Source organism: Streptopelia decaocto, assembly GCF_964273445.1.
Source record: "Streptopelia decaocto genome assembly, chromosome: 6".
Lineage (NCBI taxonomy): Eukaryota > Metazoa > Chordata > Aves > Columbiformes > Columbidae > Streptopelia > Streptopelia decaocto.
This window is the reverse complement of record NC_138660.1, coordinates 35,797,653-35,817,707: the sequence shown is the minus strand read 5'-3', so window position 1 is coordinate 35,817,707 and position 20,055 is coordinate 35,797,653. Positions and strand designations below refer to the sequence as shown.

At 44.5% G+C, this 20,055-nt stretch overlaps 1 protein-coding gene across 2 annotated transcripts in view; it reads left to right on the top strand.

Moving 5' to 3' along the window:
• VWC2L (von Willebrand factor C domain containing 2 like) overlaps nucleotides 1-20,055 on the top strand; it is a 51,695-nt gene that overhangs the window by 20,159 nt on the left and 11,481 nt on the right. The window contains exons 3-4 of one of the 2 annotated variants that reach the window (XM_082055590.1): nucleotides 226-355; nucleotides 6,775-6,974. In XM_082055590.1, the coding sequence (XP_081911716.1) occupies nucleotides 226-355; nucleotides 6,775-6,800 (156 nt within the window). In that variant the 3' untranslated portion in view covers nucleotides 6,801-6,974. Of the gene's footprint in view, nucleotides 1-225; nucleotides 356-6,774; nucleotides 6,975-20,055 lie in introns of those variants that run through there. The other variant, XM_082055589.1, reaches the window with a different exon arrangement.

Here is a 20,055-nt window from a genome sequence, read left to right as displayed (position 1 = left end):
GTATCCTGCTCGTTGTTTTTTTCTAATGTTCTGGTCGCCTATTTCAGGTGTTGCTATTTTGTCCTATAGGTTAATTTTGTCCTATAGGTTAATTTGTATTCTCCATTATGAATGAATGCAGTCAAAAAGTATTAAACGCTGATGTGTTTGTCTTATGGCAAGATAGAAATGTTGCAAACTTGTGAGTTACGGAAAGAAATGGGCTAATTTTAGATTTGTTCCTAGCCCTCGCCATGCGAATGGTGTCGCTGCGAGCCCAGCAATGAAGTTCACTGTGTTGTAGCAGACTGCGCAGTTCCTGAGTGTGTCAACCCAGTCTATGAACCAGAACAGTGTTGTCCTGTCTGCAAAAATGGTAAGAAAGTCCTGTATTGGCTTTAACAAAGAGATATATGGGAAACATTTTATTCAAAATGTTGTTACCAATGCATTGCCAAGAGGTTTGCTTCTGTTGGCACAGGCTGGTGTTGGGGCTACTGCTTTTCCTTGTGTGTGGGCTTCAGTTATGAGGTGGCAACTGTGAAAATTAAGGCCCCTGTGTCTTCACATGGAGGTTATGTGGTCACTGACTTCAGTAAGGCTTCATAGGATTGAGTCCTGATATGAGTGATAGTTGTTTCATATCTCTTTACTTTTTTCTCATAATTAGTCTAACTTGAAATTAAGTATATAAGAAAAGAGACAGTCTTCATCACTAAATTAAGAAACCAATGCTTATTGCCTAAGGCAAGGGGAAAACTCACCGAAATCAATGGCACAACTCCCACTGGGACCAGTAAGACGCCCACCAAGCCTGTAATGCCACCAGTTGTATGCTGGAGTCTGTGTGCATAGCGTTGGCCCACATTGCCCTGCTGGAACTATTTCATTAATTGGAGTCGGATTGAGCAACACTTTCAAGAAAGTTTTTGGGATGACTGAAAGTACCTCTTTGGAAAATAAATCTGTGTCCAAGAAGGTCTCCCCAGCCTTGTACCATAGCCTGTATGCACATATCTCTCTGGAAAAGCGCTCTTCTCCTAATGTAGATACGAAGACAGAATAAAAAGTAAACTAGCTTCACATAAACCTCTTCATGGCTTTCTTAACATACAAGAAATAGCTACTTAGACTCATCTTCTCGTGTTTAGAATTCACTTTCCACATATATTTCCTCTTACATACATCACCACTGCTGGATGAGAGTAATGGTTGCTTTTGTATCTAAATGAAAATGTTTACAAAGAAATAACATTTTCAATACATTTTCTGCTCTTTAAGACAGAGAAAAAGCAAAGAGTTGGAAATGCAAAATATTTTTACTGAAGGAACTGGCAACATTGATACTGGTCTGGAACATTATACCAAAAATACTACTTGGAATCCTGAGGTTTATATTAAACCATGATTTTTACTCAAAAAAAAAATTTTGAAAGGTTTTCATTTGGAGTTTTATGTTTCTGTTGAAAAGCAGAAAATATTCATAGGAAATTTCATTGGTTTGTTGTTGACGAACTTCAGAGAAAAATGTGTTAAACAGCTCTCTGCACCACCTTTGCGTACAGCCCGCTGTGCTGGCGTGTGAGGTTTCCCATCTCACTCAACAAGACTAATGTCTTGGGTTGGTGACTGGGAGGGTAACACTGGCCATTGCCATAGCTGTCATCGTAGCTCAGACTCATTTACACCCGAAGAAATGCTACTCGTGTGTTTGGCCTCTGTGTTCCCATCGCGTGTAGGGTACCATGCTGAATCCCCTTCATTGACAGTGGGAGCACTTGCCGATTCCTTCCCATCTGGTTCACGTCACATGAATCCAAACTGTGAGCATCCATCAGACTTCCCAAGTGTGCAGACTCAAAGGTGGCTTCACACAGGTCCAGGAGCTGCTGGATTTCCCTACCAACCCCTCACCACCATGAATATTTCCCCCAATAACCAGACTCCTCCACTTCGGGGGTCCGTGGCTTTCTGTGTTGTTGTCCCCAACATCCCTGGTGACCAGGAGTGGGTAGCATCTTTCTTCCAAAACAGAGTGCCCAGATAACCAGGAGGAAAGGGAGAGAAGCAGCTCCTGCTGGTGGGAATGAGGGCAGAAGGAAAATCAGCCACCCACTGAAGGGGCTCCAGGACACAGTGTAGTGATTGGAACTCTCAACTAGCAGCCAGGAGGCTTCCTTCATGATTTTGCTGAATTTCTCCACTCCTCTCTCCACTCATCTGTTGGAGATAGAGCTGTAAAGTTCTCTGAAACACGTTTTAGGCAGGGAAGTGCTTCTCCCCATCCTCTTGCAAGCAGCCTGCATGCCTTGGGGATCCTGGTCTCTGGGGCCAGGGACACCAGGGCTTGCAGCACAGCTCTGAGCTGTGGATGAAGGAGAGAGGCAGTGTGGTGGTGTGGCAGTTCCTTGGGATCTACCTGGGGGTGCTGTGGAGGGGAGCTGAACCCCTCCTCACATCCCAGCCTGGCTGTTGGGATGAGCTGTGAGACCCCCCCAGCTGGCAGGGCTTTCTGCTCCTGGGGCTGACTAGCCAATGGTTGGCCAATGATTATAGTTTCGGCTTTAACCTTCACAAATGAAATAATTCACACAGTGATGGAAATCAGTTGGCACCAAGATAGTCTCTGTTATCACAGAGAATCTGATGAGCAGATTTTATTACTGGTCTTGGATGCAGCTCCGAGCGTGGCGCACACCCTTCCCTCCCTCTTACATTTTGGGAACTTCATGTGAAAGAGTAAGAGACGTTGTTGTGTCTTTTCCCCCTCTGAATCCCTCTGACACATTCTAATGAAACTGGATCAAAACACTTTAAGCTGTCTGTTCTTTTTGAGACGCAGATTTTATCCTTTGGCTCTCCACTGGAGCCAGTCAGTTAAAGCTCAGTTTCACAAATGCATGAAGATAACACAAGCTGACAGACCCACTTGAATGCCTGAAACCCCCTCCTTTTTTTTCTTTTTTTCTTTTTTCTTTTTTTATTTTTTTTAATTTATTAGGGTTTTTTACTTCCATCCAGTAGCTTTTGCTTTCTAACAAAGTGGTGAAGACAGTTACAGTGCCATGTTTCCATGTGATGAAAAGATTTTAGCTTAGTCTCAATCCCTGTGGTCATCATTTTAGACTGGCAAACAGGGGAGCTCAAGCTCAGCTGTTGCTGGGGGAAAGTTAATCCCCAGGACAACATGTAGTGCAAATCCTCATTTCAAAAGCTACTCCTTAAAATTTTGGTGTGGAAAATCCTCATTTTAGGATAAAACACAGCACTGCATCATTTCCTGCACTCCGTTAGCAGCGTGGCTTGCAGCTTGTTTAGCTGTTGTTGCCATTAACGGGAGAATAATTTCCTCTCAATACATTCAGATAGATTTTCATGCCTTTCTTAATTATGTCTTGCCAAGGGCAAAAGTGCTGTGAAGCAGTGAGGTTAATGCAAAAATCTGTTGATTCTAACGTACCTGACCTGAAGATTCATAAAAAGCCAATATCAATTTCCCTCCCTCTACCATCATTTAAGAGCAGTTTGAACAAGTGGCTTTGGAGATTTATTCCTTGTTGTCAAAAGAAATAGAATTGTTATCTTGTGCTTTGCTAAATGTGGTGTAGCTCATGCAAAGCTGGCTCTGCTCAGCAGGGGATGCCACATTACACGCGGAGCAGGCAGAGTTCACTGGGAGGCTAAAATTTGGGGGCGAGGCGGGAAGAGGACGTTTTCTCCTTCGTGTCCCATCATCCAATTTGTCAGAGTGGATTTTAAGGGCGATGGCTCCAGGTGCTACGCAGTATTTCTGTCGTGGAGATGAAAGGTCACTGGATTTCACGTTTCCTGGTAGTGACAGACCGCAGAATTATGGCCCCGAGATGTTATTTCTAGTCGTTGTGACTTCTCCAGACAAAAGTGTGTCAGCTGTTGTTAACTCTCTCCTCTGTTGGATCTAAAACTTGCCCATCACTGTTAAAATCAAGCTCGTGGCTGCCACCATCTGTGCTATCCCTCCTGCCCCCCAGCAAGAACATCCATCCACATTGTTATGATGAAGCTTTTCTGAGCAAAAATCCCCCCCACAAGGTCCTCATCCTCCTGTGTCCAGGGCTGCAGACATGCCTGTGTGGTGTTATTCAGACCTCCCCTGGATCTTCTTATCTGACCCTGAGCTCTTCATTTCCAAACACTCCGATAAATCCATCCACTGCTGCGGGTTGAGCCTCATTATTGGTGGGATGTGTGGTTTTTGAAGCCCTTCCTTATGCATCTCTGCGAGGTTGCTCTTTGTTTCCTGCAAGCCTTTGGACATGGTCTGTCAAGGATGCAGGGATGGGGGGGAATTGCCAGTGTATCATCATTCGCATCCATTAATCTGATTTAATCTGTAATCCAGATTAAATGGGTTCCTCTTCTTTGCCAAACCAGAACAACTCTCACCTCTACCGCTGTGTGCAAAGGGAGAAATTAGTTGCATTTCACCTTGCCCAGTGCTGTTTGTTCAGAGCCAAAACCACACACTCCCAATATGCCCTTTCTGGGGGAGTAAGTAGATGTTCTCCAGCAGGGAGTCCCCGGGTGGCCTAGGAGGTCCTTCCTCCACCGCTGTGCTGGGTTAGCAACCTGCTGTTCTAAGGGGGCTCAGCTTCACGCCACTAAAGTATCTGTCCCGCGTTTGCTGCTTTGTGGGAGAAAAACTAGTTGAAATTTCCCCTGAGCAACCTCACAGCTGCTCAGGGAATGGCTGGAGGTGAGGGGAGCCAAGGAAAGGGCAATGCAGGGCTCCCGGTGACCCATGTTCTCCTGATTTTACTTAGCGCTCCTTCAGAATGGCATCCAAAAATAATCTCGACATTAGCAAAAATTCGTCATCATGGAGGATTTTATGGCACAGCTGTGTCGGGAAATTAATTTAGAAATTCCAATAAATGCCACAATAGAATTGTTAACTTCTTCTCCTCTCTAAAGTGTGAAATTCTTTTCAGAGCATTTCAAAGGCACTTTCACCCATTTACACATACATTAACGCAATTGCTAAAATAGACTTTGCCTTGGCACTTTCATTTTCTTGAGGGATGAACAGAATAAGCATTATAAATTTCTGGTTTAGGGTCTTGTTTTGCTTTTAATTTAATTTTTGTTGCCACCAATCCTCAACAAAAGAATTTGTTACCCAACAAGGCAGATAAAAGCTAACATGTCCACAGTGAAATACTTCCTGGCAAGTGTGCTTACTCACTTCAGCGTGGGCTTCTGGAGACATTCATGATGAAATACTGGGCAGCAGGAAGACGTTTTGTAGATAATCTGTCACTGAATCTTTAATTAAAGTTTTAAATTATCACAGTTGATACAGATTCCATAGTAAAGAGCATGATCCTGCCCTCCACACGGAAGTAAAGGGTTCCTTTGACCTTCAACTGTTTTTCCCTTGGTAAAATAGCGTGTATTTGGGCAAAGCTCTTATGGGTATTTATTGTAATATGCTATAAATATTAATAATTCCATAGAAAGGTCTTCATCTTTGAGGGCATGAGCACAAAAGTGAGTAAATAAAGATTTATTTCCATGCATATAAAGCCACATTTTACCCTAGTTTCTCTCTTTATTTACTGGGAATATAAACTTGCTGCTCGTTATTTCTCAGTTCGAGTTAATTTGAAATAAGCATTCTGTACCCCAGCATGTTCCTTCTGTAACACAGCACGTTTTGCCCAGAAACCCCCCAAGGATTTCCCCAGCTCGTCACAGCTGAGGGCAGCCTTTCCTTCAGAAAAAAAAACAGGTGCGACGCTTGTCTCCAAGTGAATTTTGCATGCCACTGTGCAGAACAACGCACAGGGGGCTGACCTTTGAGTCTGCATTTTCCTAGCAAGCGATCTATAGAAATACCTTTTTCCTAAGCAGGAGTCCCCAAGGGACAAAGGGGGGTCCCTTCGGAAAGGCTCCGCAATGGACAACGAAGGGAGTTGGTGCCGGGCAGCGGGCAGCACGCAGACCAGGCTGTTACCGTCCTGCCCAGCCACATGTCGAGTGAAAATTGGTTCAGGAACTTCATAAATTCATAAATTAAGCAGGGTGAATAGTGATTGGCACTCAGGTGTGTACATCTCCCAGGAAAATCTAGATGCCACCGAAAGAGGTGTCAGCAATACAGTCAATGACCAAGGCTCTTTCTTCTGGATCAGGGAGACAAGCAAATTAATGCCTAGTTATTGTCTTAGGGGGGCAATGTGTTTATTTTGCAAAACTCTTTGGGATTTTGGGGAACAAAAGGCTCCGTATAAATGTATTTTAAGTGAAGGTAATGGGTTAATAGTGCAAGTTGTCAACCGATATTGACAAAAAGAACTTTCCCACATGGTATCTATTGTTCCAAATTATCAGCTATCTTGAAAAAAGCTAAGATTTTTAATATTGAATAATCCAGTGCCTGGATATTAAGTTACCTGTGCTTTATTGCATACATATAGCTTGTTATTTATCTGCAAGATGTGGATCACTGAATCTCCAGGTCATTTTGGAAAGCATCTGCTGCTAACATGATCAGTGACAAAAAAAAATCAATGATGTGTGGAAAAAAATTACTAAAAATTTGAGGAAAAAAGGAAGGTTTTGGGGAAAGGATGTTTTATCTGCCACTTGATTGTACAGAACTGCTGCAGGATAAAGATCACACAGGAAATGTGGCAAGAGGATGAGAGAAGACTTCATATTCATTTATTTTATGGAAAACAGTGGTTTGGAGCCATGGGGAGATTCCTTTAGAAAAAAACTACTAAATAAAATTCCTCTTCTAATTTATTTCAGGAATTCCTGAAATGGCCAGATTTTAAGATTGCAGTTAAAACCCCTTCAGTCAAAGTCTATGCAATATGCTGATTGATTGTCCAGATGCAAGTTGAGCGCGACCAGCCAAGAAGATGTATCCACCACTCCGGACTTTGCTGGACTCCACGATCCTCTTCATAGGTCCCAGAGACCGAAGTTGGTAGCGTAGCGTAGCCACATCACCCTTCATTCTTGGTGGATGAAGTATTCATGGCAGCCAGCCAGCTTTTTGGGTACTCAGTTGACACCCCCACCACCTCCCTATTCAGATGTCAGGCTGAGGGGTCACAGGAAGGACCTGGTCCTCTTTGGGCAGCACTTGCCCAGCGTATGTGGGCTGGTGGTTGTTTCACGGCTGACTCAGTGCTGCTGTGCTGATGCAGAGATGCCGCCCCAAATCAGGAGTCGTCTTCCATTTTTGCAAGAACCTGTAGAAGTCGCCTTAACATTGTGATGGCAGAGCCCACTGCACCGAGTCTTTGTGGCCAGCTATGAAAATCAATGTTTTTGGAAGACTGAATGCAAAAGAAAATTCCCGAGACTACAAAGGATGTGGTTTTGATTGTTTGTCGGCTAATGTTCTTTGTGTTTACCAGCAGGAATGTCAACTGTGGTGCCCTGTTAGCTCAATTAAAGGAGTGATTTGATTACCAACAGAGGAAACAAAGGATTGATTTAAAAGCTGGTAGAAGATCAAGACTGAAAACAAGGTGGTATGTTTGGGCCAGGCAGTCATCAACCTGACAAAATACTTCAGTACTTGCTTTACTGTTCCTTGCAAAAAGAAGTAATTTCACTGAAACTGATTTTCAGTGGAGGTCGTCCACTTCCATCACTTTGGGCCATGTGGTTAAAGGCACGAAGATGCCGAACTTGCTGATGAGAGTTAGGCATGTAAGAATCTGCCAAGGGCTAGCCCCTCCAGTGCTTTTGGAAATCTCCCACAGTTGGATTATCCAGATGCTTAAATGCCCTGCTGAGTCAAGACTGTGACCTGCTCCTTGTGGACACGGCGGTTGGAAGAGTCATCTATTAATGGTGAAAAGCTTTGGAAAGGTATATAGAGGTTAAACCTTCCAAAATTATCCATCCTGGTGCTGGATAGCATCAAGGCGCACTGAGTTGAATCTGCCACCTCCTGAAGTTTAAAAGAAGGAGAGGCTAAAAGAGGCAAGGGAGAGGAAAAGCCTTTAGAGAACAAAAAAGACATGAATTGAACAGCACTTAATGTGATTAACTCTATCACACAGCTCAGTGCTCACACAAAGCGGTGGCTGCTGAACTGTGTAGTGTCAGAGTGACAGGGATGCTGCCGGGAAAAGCTCCATTCACAGAGTACTGCGGTTGGGAGCCAGCGGGACAGCAACCCCTTTTGACCCGATGTATTCATCTGCACGCTTACAGGTCCACTAATGCTTCCCGAGCCTTTGTGCTCTCTTCATATGCCCAGGAAACAAGAACAAGATAATTCACATATTAAACAAGGCAAGAGAAGACTCCACCAGACAGCATTAAGGCCAGGGAGGAGCTGAATGCCGCTCTCTTGAATTTGGACCCCAGGTTCTAACCATCTTTCCATGCTCCCACCCCAGCAGAGTTCAAAATGAATGTTACAGACAGCCTAAAGAGAAGGGTCGGGGAGGATTATGAGAAGCTGTTTGTTGGACGGGCCTTGCTCCAAAGCTCTCAATAAGCGGACACAGCTCACAGAGATGTGAGAAACACGTTATGAGGTCTGTGTTGCTCTTTAAACTCAGAAATATTTATGAAGAAGCATCTGCTCATCAGCGATTGTTTCCCCTTGAGAAAATGTTGCTGAAATTTGTGTGCACAAGCCTACGGCAGTGTTAGTTCAAAATCCACTATCATCATGATAGTGTATTGTAGAGGAGGGGGTGGGTTTGGGGTTTTTTGGGGGAAAAAATTTCCTAGGATCAGGTTTGGAAACCACATTCCTTTTGCAGAACACAAGCAGCCTGGGCAGCACTGAAATTAGCAGATGTGGTGTTGCAATTCCCCACCTGATCAGATTCTTGGTGTAACTTAAAAGACCAGAAGTGACATTATTATCCAATTACATTGCTGTAAACCACTTTGCTGCAAGAGAAGCCTAAAGCCAAATCCTGAGTCTGTGTCACTTGGTGTAATGCCGGCAGTATTGTTTTACTCTGATTTACTCCAGCTGAGGATCTGACCTGCAAGAGTGAATATCTCTGGGTGACTCACAGGCAAATTGCAGGAGGTTGGGGTGTTTTGCATGGTCAGGTTTTCTAAAAGGATTAGAGATGGTTTTGCTTTTGATGCTCTAGAAGGTTGGGATTATTAAGCATATCTGTATGCGAAGAGTGGCAGACACTGTCTTCATGTATTTCTAATTTAATGAATGTTTAATGCTTCTTTTATTGGAGCCTACATATATGTAGAGTAGAGGACTTTAACAAGGGGTTGACTTATGTCAAATAATTGATGTTTGAGCTGCTCCTTTTACATGAAATGCAGACTTTACAGAGCAAAGAGACTGTAATGAAAATATGAATTAAAGATTAGAGCTAAGCAAGTCTGAGAAGACTTAGAATTAAAAAAAGGCACTTAGGAGTTTTCTCCTCCTGCTTCCTTTTCTTCCCTCTGCCTTTTCTACATCTCCATCCTCTCTGCTGGATCCTATATTTCAGCATCAGCCTTCTGTCTCTTCTACACCTACGTACCTCTGCGAAAGAAATCAGTGCAATAATCTCATTCTGGGTATTACTGTATGTTTGCACATCATCCTAGCCTGTTGTGCTTGCCAGCTCACCAATCAGTTCATCTGGAGAGACTAAGAAGTATTTTTAAGGTGTGTTTTTCTTTATCCCTCATTTGCTGATGGAGTGCATCTCCTGGGCAGGATGAAAATAAATGCAAGTTTGGTGGAACCGTGTGCCAGAGGGACTCACAATTTGTTACAGCACGTCCGGGTGAGGGTGAAAGAACGTTCCTTACATGTGGCGGCGAGTACTGCTGTGTGAGAGTGGTTGAGCTGTGCTGCCTGGAGAAGGTTCCTGTAGGATGGGCCAGAGGCTGGTGCACTGCTGGGACTGCCATCGAATATTGCTGATCCCTGTTGTCCAGAGATGCTCTTCTGCCCATAAGCATCAATGTCCCTTCCACCCGTCTCCGTCTCGGTTAGCTGTCTTCATGCTCTGGCTTTCCATGGGTTCTTTCAGCTCCTGGTGCAGGTCTATGAGCTGAGCACCAGGTCTTTGCTCCTGCACCATGAAGCTTTTCTTACCTCAGTTCCTGCAGCATGGGCTGCAAAGAATTTGGTTGGTGGTAATTTCTTGCCATGTTTCTGTTTAGAAAATCCTTCTGCAGTGTTGATCTGAATTCTTACCTGAGACTGAAGAGCTTAGGCGTGGTCATCAGCAAATAAAAGCCCAGTGGAAAAGAAGAGAGGACATTGCTTTCTTTGCTTTGGCTGGTTGGGTTGGTGTGGTTCATTTCCTCACGTCTCTGGCCATATTGGTACAGCTAAATAAAATAGGGTTGGGCAGGGAATACACCCATGGGACCCCAGTTGTCAGCACTCTGTCATGGAGGCTCCCCAGTTTTATTCTTTTCAGGTAGACTCTAGGACATGCGTATTCCACTTGTACCCATTTCTGAAATCATAATTGCCACAGGGAATTCAGGAAGTAGATTTAATTAAAAAAACTAAATATGGACCAGTCCCACAACTGATGTAAACTGGTTTATCTCATATTACAACAATTAAGCCACACTTTTGTCTCAGTTAAAAACATTTTGTGGCAGGAGTTCAGTGTTGCTAGGGCAGCTCCTCTTTGTTAGAATAAACAGAGCAGGAGCTGGCTTACCAAAAATTACTGATGTCCTGCACAGCGATCTGTTGGGAGAAATGGGTCTGTGTGAAGATGAGCACACAGAGTTCTCCCCGACCTTTCAAAGCTCAGACTTTTTTCACTGCAGCTGGTTGGGAGTATTTGAAGAAGCTGGAAATGTGTTGGTCAGAAGATGCTGACTCACTGAAATGTCCCCAGGAAAAAGGCCCGTTAAAGCAAGCTTGTTGTTTATATGCTTGTTAAAAAAAAACCAAGTTGGGAAAAAACCCAACTGGGGCTGACATGGTTTTGGATGTAGATCTTTATTTGATAATTTGGAACGCTTCTGATAGGGAAGACAAAAATGAAGGGGCTTTTTGCCCAATGAATTACTTCAGACTACTTGCTCTGATTTTTATTAAAACAAAAAAGTGCTTGCGACTTTAACTTTTCCTTCCCTTTGAGTGGGAGAGGAATAGCAGCGATCACTCTGACTGTGATGGGAAATGTCCTTCCTGCTCAGCTCTCGCTCTGGGTAAGTATTCTGGCCCAGGACAGGGTTAAAATACTCCTCTGGGGTTAGATGCCTTTGGGGCCACCACCTTCCACTCCTGGCTGGAAAACACTGCTGGTACCCAGCACTTCTCAGAAACCCTCCGCACCTTACAGTATTCAGGCCCACAGGCTTTGCTGTTTGCAAAATAGCACCTTGGATTGCAGAATGGCACTTGCTTGTCTGATTGAAATGCATGGGAAATGTCAGGAGGCGCGGGTGGAAGAGCCCTCGTTCGATATTGCTTCGGTACTCCTGAGTCTCATTAGCACAGGTCAGTGCGCTTGCCTGTTTTCTGGCTTGTGAACCAAAATACCAGTGTGTCTTTGTGCCGTCCCCTCTCAGCTCTCACTGCGTACAGGAGGGACTACAAAAAGGGGGGGGGGTAAATAATCCCCCCATCAGCTCCTTGGGCTGTGTCTGAGCAGAGGCTGAGGAACGTGCAGCGGCTGACACGCAGCCTTTCGGTGCCGAGCCAGCTCAGATTACAAGTCAGAGGCTCTGATTTTATGAGGTCTGAGCCAATCTTGGGTGTTCTTTCCAGAAAAGCCTCATTCTCTGATCTCTGACTCATCGCAGCCACCGCTGACGTCCAAGGGACTCCTTCTGCATGAGGATTATTCATCTGAACTGGGTCCGCAGCAGCATCCGATGCGTCATCCCTTATCTGCTAGCACGCAGGGGCCGGCAGTCGCGTGGGAGGTGTGGGCACTGGCCCCTTTGTGGCGACACGGCAGTCCTGCAGACCTGCTCACCGGGTTGTGGATCAGGGCAGTGGCTGCCAGCTATTAATGAACTAATTTAGCTTGCTTTTGTTCAACACACTGCAGTTGATGCATGTGAGGCTCTGGTACCTTCGCCATGCTACAGGGAAAGCAGCAAGAGAGGATTTTTGGTTACTATTCAAGCTGTGTAGAACAAAAAAGAAATGTATTACAGGAAATGTCAAATGGTAATTATTAAGGACTTAGAGAACTGTGATTAAAAGTTGAAAGCTGTCCACAATAGTAACAATTAGATATATTTGGTATGCATGGATTTGTGCCTCCCAGAGAGCAAATACACTGTGGTGCAGTTCCTGTGCAGTGCCTGTCTGCCTTACTCCAAGGGAAACACCTGTGCTTTCTGAGCAGCCGAGGATTTGCCCCCCTCTCTTATTGGTCCTAACAGCTCAATAATGAAGTTGTTAAAAGCAAAAAATAGCCAGGGCCAGTTCCTGTGCCCGTGTAAACTGGCCCTGTGCCCTTCGAGTCAGGGGACACTGCTGCCCCTAGGGACGAATGATGAAGTTGCAGCCAGCCATCGTCCCAGGGTGCATTTATCTTTGCAGGGGGCTTGCTTGTCTGGGCCAGGAGGGTCCAGGCACCCCCCCTTACTCCTCTGTTCCATGCAGTAGCATTTTTTGCAGTTTAAAAGCGGGATGTGAAAGCTTTTCCTTGTTGCAATACAATCTGCCAGATGTGTAGGTGATGCTCAATGTGCATCAAGGAAATTGGTGCATTTTGTCCTCCCAGCTGAGGACCAGGCTTTGTAGGCTTGGTTTGCTCTGGTGCACAAAACGTTGACACAGTGAAGTCTGCAGTAAATCAAGTATTGCATGTGCTGGCTGAGTTGCAGTTTTGTGGGGAATTGACTTCAAGGTGGGGCAATCTCAATGGTTCTCCCTCACTGTATGTATTAAGAGGCAGGAAGTCAGCAAAGGGGCTACATATCATTGCCTTTTGTGTTTTCCATTTATCTCTTGGGAAAAATGAATAAATGACACACACCCCCCCCATATCCAGCGGGTAAGGTCAAAGAGACTGTGAGTCTGGAGGTGTTTGCAGACATGGCACTTTCTAAGGCCCTTTTATCTTCTTTTAATGAAGCATTATTGCTGTCTCAGTGGGGTCTGCTACACCCCTGTCTTTCAGCATTACCCCCACTGTCACCTGAGTGAGGGGTGGCAGCGAGTCTCTGACCCCTTGTCTATAGGAGGGAGCCTTTTTTGGCAGCGTCAAGCAGAAAATCCCAACAAATGACCATAGCCACCGTGTTCCTGGGAGGCATTGCTAACGTGTCCAATAGTCTGCAGTGTCTATTTGTGCATTTTACCCCGCAGTCGCTGAATTTCGTCATTTCTCAGATGAAATCAGCTGCCTCAGCTGAGGATTTTGGAGGTACACCCCAGGGGAAATCTCTAGGGCAGAGGAACACCCTGCACTTGGATATCAGGACCCACAAAGTTGCGGTTGATACTTGGACTCTTTAACATAGACAGGCAGCTCGTGCATTACAGGTGACAGTTTCCCTCTTTTTCGGTGCTCCTGATCAATCAGTGCCAGCGTGAAGCCCATTTATATGTCACCCTCATGTCATCCTGCCCCTAATGTTTCACAGAACCCATCCTGGCTTTTCTCCCAAAATTTTCCAGTGGAGAAATACCTTCAATAAAGACCACAGAGTTTATTCACTGGGTCTGGCAATCACTTCATGGCCCAGGAAAGAAGGATGCAAAATAAGAGTCTGGGGGTTATAAATAGATGCTGTTTGCTCTCGAAAGCATCCACTGGAGGCTTACTGAGCCCTGGCCTGTGCTAAATACTTAAATATTTTAGTCTTGCTGGCTGATAGCCTGCCCGCGATATGGTGCTTAATGGCCCTGTTCTGTAGCATATGTGCTTGGTGCATCGATAACCTGCCATTCATTAGGGAGCTGGGTCGGGCTGCCCAGCAGCAAAAGTCAGCTCCCAGCCAGCCAAGCGGGACTGACCGCTGGCAGCAGAAAGCCCCTGGCCTTGTTTTATCACTCAGCACTGTAATTGGTGGCTTTTAATTAAGGCAGAAGGCAGTCGGTCGGGGAGGACGCAGGAGGGGCAGGGATGCTGGGAGGAATTGGCCACAGTATAAATAAGATACTGGGGAGAGGAGGATAGGAGGTTGTACACAGCGAGGGTGCCTGGTGTGACAGCACAAATTGACTTTATTTAGACACTGATGCCCCTCCTTTCCCCCTGCTTTTTTCCAGCATATCCAAAAATAAACCTCCTTTGGCCTACTGCAGGATTCCAGTTGTGGTAGGGAGGGAACTGTCTTGAAAGCGCTAGGGCAATGCTGTCTTCAAAACAAACATTTCCCTGGCTTTCTTCTGAGATTAAAACCCTTTCCAAGACAGTGACACTTGTTATTGTAGCCCTCTGGATGCTGACTTGCTCACTGCAATCACTGCAGAGGAATAAAGAGGAGAAAAAGGAATAAAAAAGGAAGGTAGAGGAATGGAAAGCCAGGCTAATAAAATAACCTCTGGTGCTGGCAAGTTTTCATCTTCCAAGGTCAGCCTTGATTTCATGTGAAGAGTGCTTTGCTCTTTGTCACAGTTTTGGCTATTGTAGCTGTAGGTACAAAGGAGCACCTGGAAACCTGTTCCCATCTTTAGCAGGCGTTACCATCGAGTTGCCCTGAGCCCGTGTTTGCTCGTTGGCCGCAGCAGCTCCATGTTGAGCTTGTTGGGGTCCCACTTGCATCCCTGATGAGGCCAGGACTGTGGACGTGCGGAGAAGTCAACCAGGCAGGGTGTGCGCAAAGCCCTCAAGCTTCTCCCAGAATTTCTACCCTCCTTTAGTTGTGGGGTTTTGGGCTGGTATGGATTTTGGGGTGCCTTTTTTTTTCTTTTTCCATCTCTTTTTCACTGCATGTAGTTGTTGAGCTCAGCTTTTGTTATATGCGTTCAAGAGCACAAGAGCTTGTTTCATTTTCCAGATTAGAAAATGCTCAGAGGTATAATCAGGTCCTTCCACAGTATTTAATTATCCATAATTAAAAGCATCTACACAGAGCACCAGATTTTCAAAGACTATTCTTGTGTTACATTGCTAATGAATTAAGTAATTAATTGGCATTGAAAAAATACAATAGGAAACATCAATCTTTTAAAGTAAAGCATTTTTTTAGGTGCTTTATAAAATCATTGACTTGTATCAGGTCAGTAGCTGTTCTGATGTCTAAATACCCCTTCTGGTTTTAAAAACAATTCTAAAGCACAAAATCAACAAAGGAAAAACAAGGCAGCAGGGAATACTTGCTAGAGAGCATGGAAATGGTCAGAAATGGGGTATTTTGTTTGGAAGTCATTGTCCATCACTTTGTCGCTCCGTCCCACAGTCCCTTCCCCCTGCCAATAAGGTCTGAACCAGCCAGGCAATTTCCATCACATTTGAGGACACAGTTCGCAGCCTCAATCCTGTCATGTTCCTACAAGTTTTGTTAAAAAGAACTGTCTGCTGGGTTTAGTTTTAATGACCCACCTCCCCTCAAGCAGGGCATTGCCTCTGTGCCTCAGTTTCCCCTCTGCACTTCCCTACCCCACAGGAATGATGAGATGATAACAGGCTCTCAGTTGCAAGCCATTCAGATACTGTGGTGCCACCGAGATCAGAAAGTGAGCAATAGCTTTATCCAGTAATTAAGTAATTAAAACAGGCTGGCAGAAAGAGGGGTAACGAAGCATTCTGAAAATTTGTGGGGGAGGGATGCAGAACCACATCTATTCACCATGAATTTTCACCAGCCTTTCATCATTCCTAGCTGCTACCTTACAGTGCAAAATAACTATCCTGGTCTGGCACATCAGCATAATATCACATGGCACCTGCTCGAGTATAAAAGCCCACATATATTGTCGTAATGCATTTTGTAGTGACACCCAGAATTATTAGCAAAGGAAAGGACGATCCTTTTCCATTTGATGATTTTGTTAAATGCAACTATTCACATGCAAAACCAGCACCACTCATTTTAGTTTTATTAGCAACCTGTCTCTTTGCATGGCGCCATCCGAGAGCATTGTGCAAGTGCCATGGATACCATTAAATTCAGGTAGCATAATGGGCCCTCAGAAGACCAAAATCTGGGGACAAAACATGGATTAAAGCTGCTTTTGCAGCTGTTGGAGAAATCAGGGTAGGTCGCAGAAGCGGGGTTTAGGAGCCTGTTTATTCCAGAAGCACCAACCTCTGGGTGTCTCGATCTGGCCATCAGCCCAAGGTTTGCTTGTCCTTGCAGTGATTTGCTCTCCCCGTATGTCCCTTCGAGGTCCCATCAATCCTGCCCTGCCCCTTCCTCCTGTTCCACCATGAGCTGCCGATCTTGGCATAGCAGCTTGTCTCTAACACCAGGCTTATCAGTTGTGTGGGGTGGGGTCAGAGGGGAGATGTTTTCTGGAGCTTCGTTTTCCATGTTCTAGGCAGGAAATTAAATACCCTAAACAAATTCAGACATGACGTTTCTGCCATTGTGGTTGTTCCCTTTCTCCGGGTAATCAGTCATTTGTAGGGATTTGCATGAAAGTGAGAGCTTTGCTATGGCAGTCTGGCCTGGATGTTGGGATGGGATGACATTTGGCAGACTTAAAAGGATGACAAAAAGGCAAACCCAAAGGCTGGTGCCACTTAGCTCTGTTAAACACTTTCCAGAAGAGTCCGTCCTTTAGCTGGAAGGGGAACCTGTGGTTCCTGACTTAGATGTCTAGATTTTATCCACAAACATTTTCATTAAATTCACCTTTCATTTGGGTCTTGCATGCCTATGGCCAGTCATTGCTGTGTTCGTCGTCGTGGAGGCCAGGAGGGTGCAGAATGGAGGTGAAGACCCTGGAGGCCAGAAGGATGGGAATGATGGAGAAGACAGCAGGAGATGGGCTTGCCGTGTCACACAAAGTGTCAAAATTGGGTTCTGCTCAAAGCCAGCAACAGAAAACCTGACAACTCAAACAGGAACTGGGAGCAGAAAGAAATGCTTTCAGCAGCAGCTCTCTTCTTACATGAAAAGTTACTGCTTTGCTTTGAAGTTCCATTTCTAACATGATGCCATGTTCAAAACCCTCATCGGAAAAAGCTGTCACCAGGTGGAAAAAAGAAAAAAATTGGGACTACTCTGATGCTCTCAAAGCTTCACATTTCATCTCACACCGGCAGAAAGGCACAGAGGCATTTTTCTACCAATTTACTCCTTCCCACAGTCATCTGGATTGCGATGAAGTTCTGTGTTCTGGGTGGGAGATGAAGGTTCATCCTGAGTGTGCTAAAGAAACCCTTCTTCCCCTCGATAAGAGGTTTGCATAGAAGTTTACCTATACCAACAGGCAACCATTGCCACGACTAATGTGTGTTGTGGTGCAACCATCATCTTGCAGTTTCATTGTCCACCGGTGGGTTGGGTTTTCAGTAGACTGCGCAAGTAAATGCACAACTCAAATGAATATATTGTAATATATAGTAATATATAGTAATGCCTATTTTGCATTTTTTTTTACTCCTGGTTTATAGAAGATTAGCACGGTCATGGTTCTCACTTCATTTATGACTGATATGGAAAAAACAACATGCCGTAAAACATCATGCACGGCCGTAGTGACCAAGTGAGATTCAGTTCTGGCTTTATACTGATTTGACGTGCAGCCAGCTCTATTCCATACATCATCTCTCATTGCAGTTAAGGATGAAATACTGTTTTAATTCTTACACCAAATGTGGGGATTTTTTTGCAAAGAAAAAAGACATTAAAAGGTTTAAATGGGCCATAAAAATCATTAAATTTTCACACCCAGTACAACCAAGAGGTGAATAAGTTGGCTAAGAGCTCAGAAGACCCGGAGAAAAAGTCCCGGTTGTTATTCTTTTGTTGTTAACCTTTGCCTTTGAATGGAGACACACAGGCAGAGAGCAAAGACCTGGTACTTTGGCAAGCGAGGGTGATTTGTCCGCTTCCCTAGATAAGGGTTTTCCCTCACGTCTTCATGGATGAAGCTGTTGCTGGAGCTGCTGCTCCCTGATGGTGTCCGAGAACAGTGCCTTGGGAGGCTGATGGGGCAGGGTGAATGTCCAGCCAAGTCACAGGCTGAGTTTGCTCCTTTTTGGGGGTCACCCAGGAAACAGCAGCTGCAAGGGACCCCAGCTGGGGAGGGAAAGGCAGCAGAAATGCAACATGTTATATACTAATATATACCCTTTGGATATATATTTCTTCAGTTAAAGGTTTAATGTCTGGAAGGTCCAGCTTTTCCTGCCTTTGACTATTGATTTTACTGGTAACTTTTTTAACTGATGCAGTATTTTAGTGTTAGTTCTATTTTATACCTGGTCCAAAAAAAACCATCCTGCCTTATTTGCCACGTTTGAACCATTAAAAGAATTAATGTACCTTCAACACTGTTGGAGTTCATTTTGGGAAATATCTATTTAGACAAGTTTTTAAAAGCCTATTACTTACCTGAAAGGTTATAATGGCCTAGGAACAGCTTTCATTGCCTGCAATTAAAATTACCTTTTTTTTTTTTTAAACTATGGTATTCTCCCAAAGCTTTATGCTGTCTGCAAAGAGATTTTTAAGAGCTAATCCTTTTTGTTTGGTCAAGTAAATGTTGAAACATGCTTTTCTCACTTAACAGATGGTTATTGCTGTCTTTGAGGTGTTACGGTTTTCCTTCTTCAAGCTTGAATGTACACAGTAAAAATGGGATTCAGAAAAGCTGTTTATATGCAGAGTATCTACTTTTGCAAAGCTGAGTGCCTTGCCTGTTTTTTTTTTTACCATAAGCTAAACTTTTCAGTGCTGATTAAGGTATTTGCACACGTAGATGCTTTTAAAATGAAGAGGAATTTGGTGTGCAAATCCCATAGGTGACTTTGAAAATGCCAACCTGCATTTTATATTAAAAGAGGAGAGGGGAAACCTTGTATTTAAGGCAAGATCTGTAGCCCTGTAACTTGCTCTTCTGCTGGCTGAGAGCTGATCCTGAGACACGCCGTGTGTTGGCTCCTCCTTGACTTTGGTGACGGTGGTTTTCCGTCAATGCTACCCTCAATTCGGGTGTGTTATTCCATCACCACCAAGGGTGTGCCTTGGTAAATTATTATAAATTTGCTATTGCCTATTAACTTGCACTGCAGCAATTCCTGACACTGCTGGTCAACAGTCCACAACTCACCACTGGGTTAGAAACCCAGTAAAATGGGGCAGGTGGAGTATGAAATGCACTCAGACATGCTCCCAGCTTTGGTTTCACTTGGGATCAGAAATATGGGTGTATGGGTTCAGGGTAAATGCCCGTACGATGAGGCAAAAACACCCTTAATCTAAAGCAGTAGGAAACGTACTGCCTACCCTGTTTTCTTCAGTGTGCTCGGATCGTGTTTCTTAGATTATCTGCACTAGTCTTGGATTGTTAAAAAAAAAAAAATATTTAAAAGATTCCTTCTCACAGTTGAGACTCCCAGTAGATTGTTATTATATCTCAATTCACGCTGTTCCTGTGGGAGGAAGAGTTCTGCTCCTTCTGAGCTTTAACCCTGGATCTGCCCCGTTCGGCATCCCCTCATACCTGCCAGCAGCAGCTGTCACTCATTGGCACTGCTTGAGATCTGTTTTCTGCAGATGCCTGTGCTGAACCAGCATCAGCCTTAGACTTGGTCCCCCGTCGTCATGCTCACCCCACAAGGGCAGTGGATGAAGAGAGAAGTGGGGCTGCAATTTTCGGCCAGTGCTTTTTAAGTGTCCAAGAGCCGCTGTCTTTATTTAACTTGCTGAGTGATAACCTCAAGTCTGTCTGCACAGCTCAGATCTGTATTGGCACTGGTAGATGTCACCGCTCCTAAACAGACTGCTTTTAAATTGCACCCATAGATCTTCCTTGCACCAAAACATTCCTGCTTCAGTATTTAGTGATGCCTGAAGTTATGTCTCCACAATAAATTAAGTAACTCTGCTATCAATAAGGAGGAGTAATGCAGTGCATTCCCTTCTGGATGTCTCCCTGTCCCTCATTTGTTTGTTGCTCCTGATTAAGATGGATAATGAGCTATCAGTAATTTTCTAACCATGGTGCAAAACAGTGTGGGTTAAATCAGTCTGTGTCAC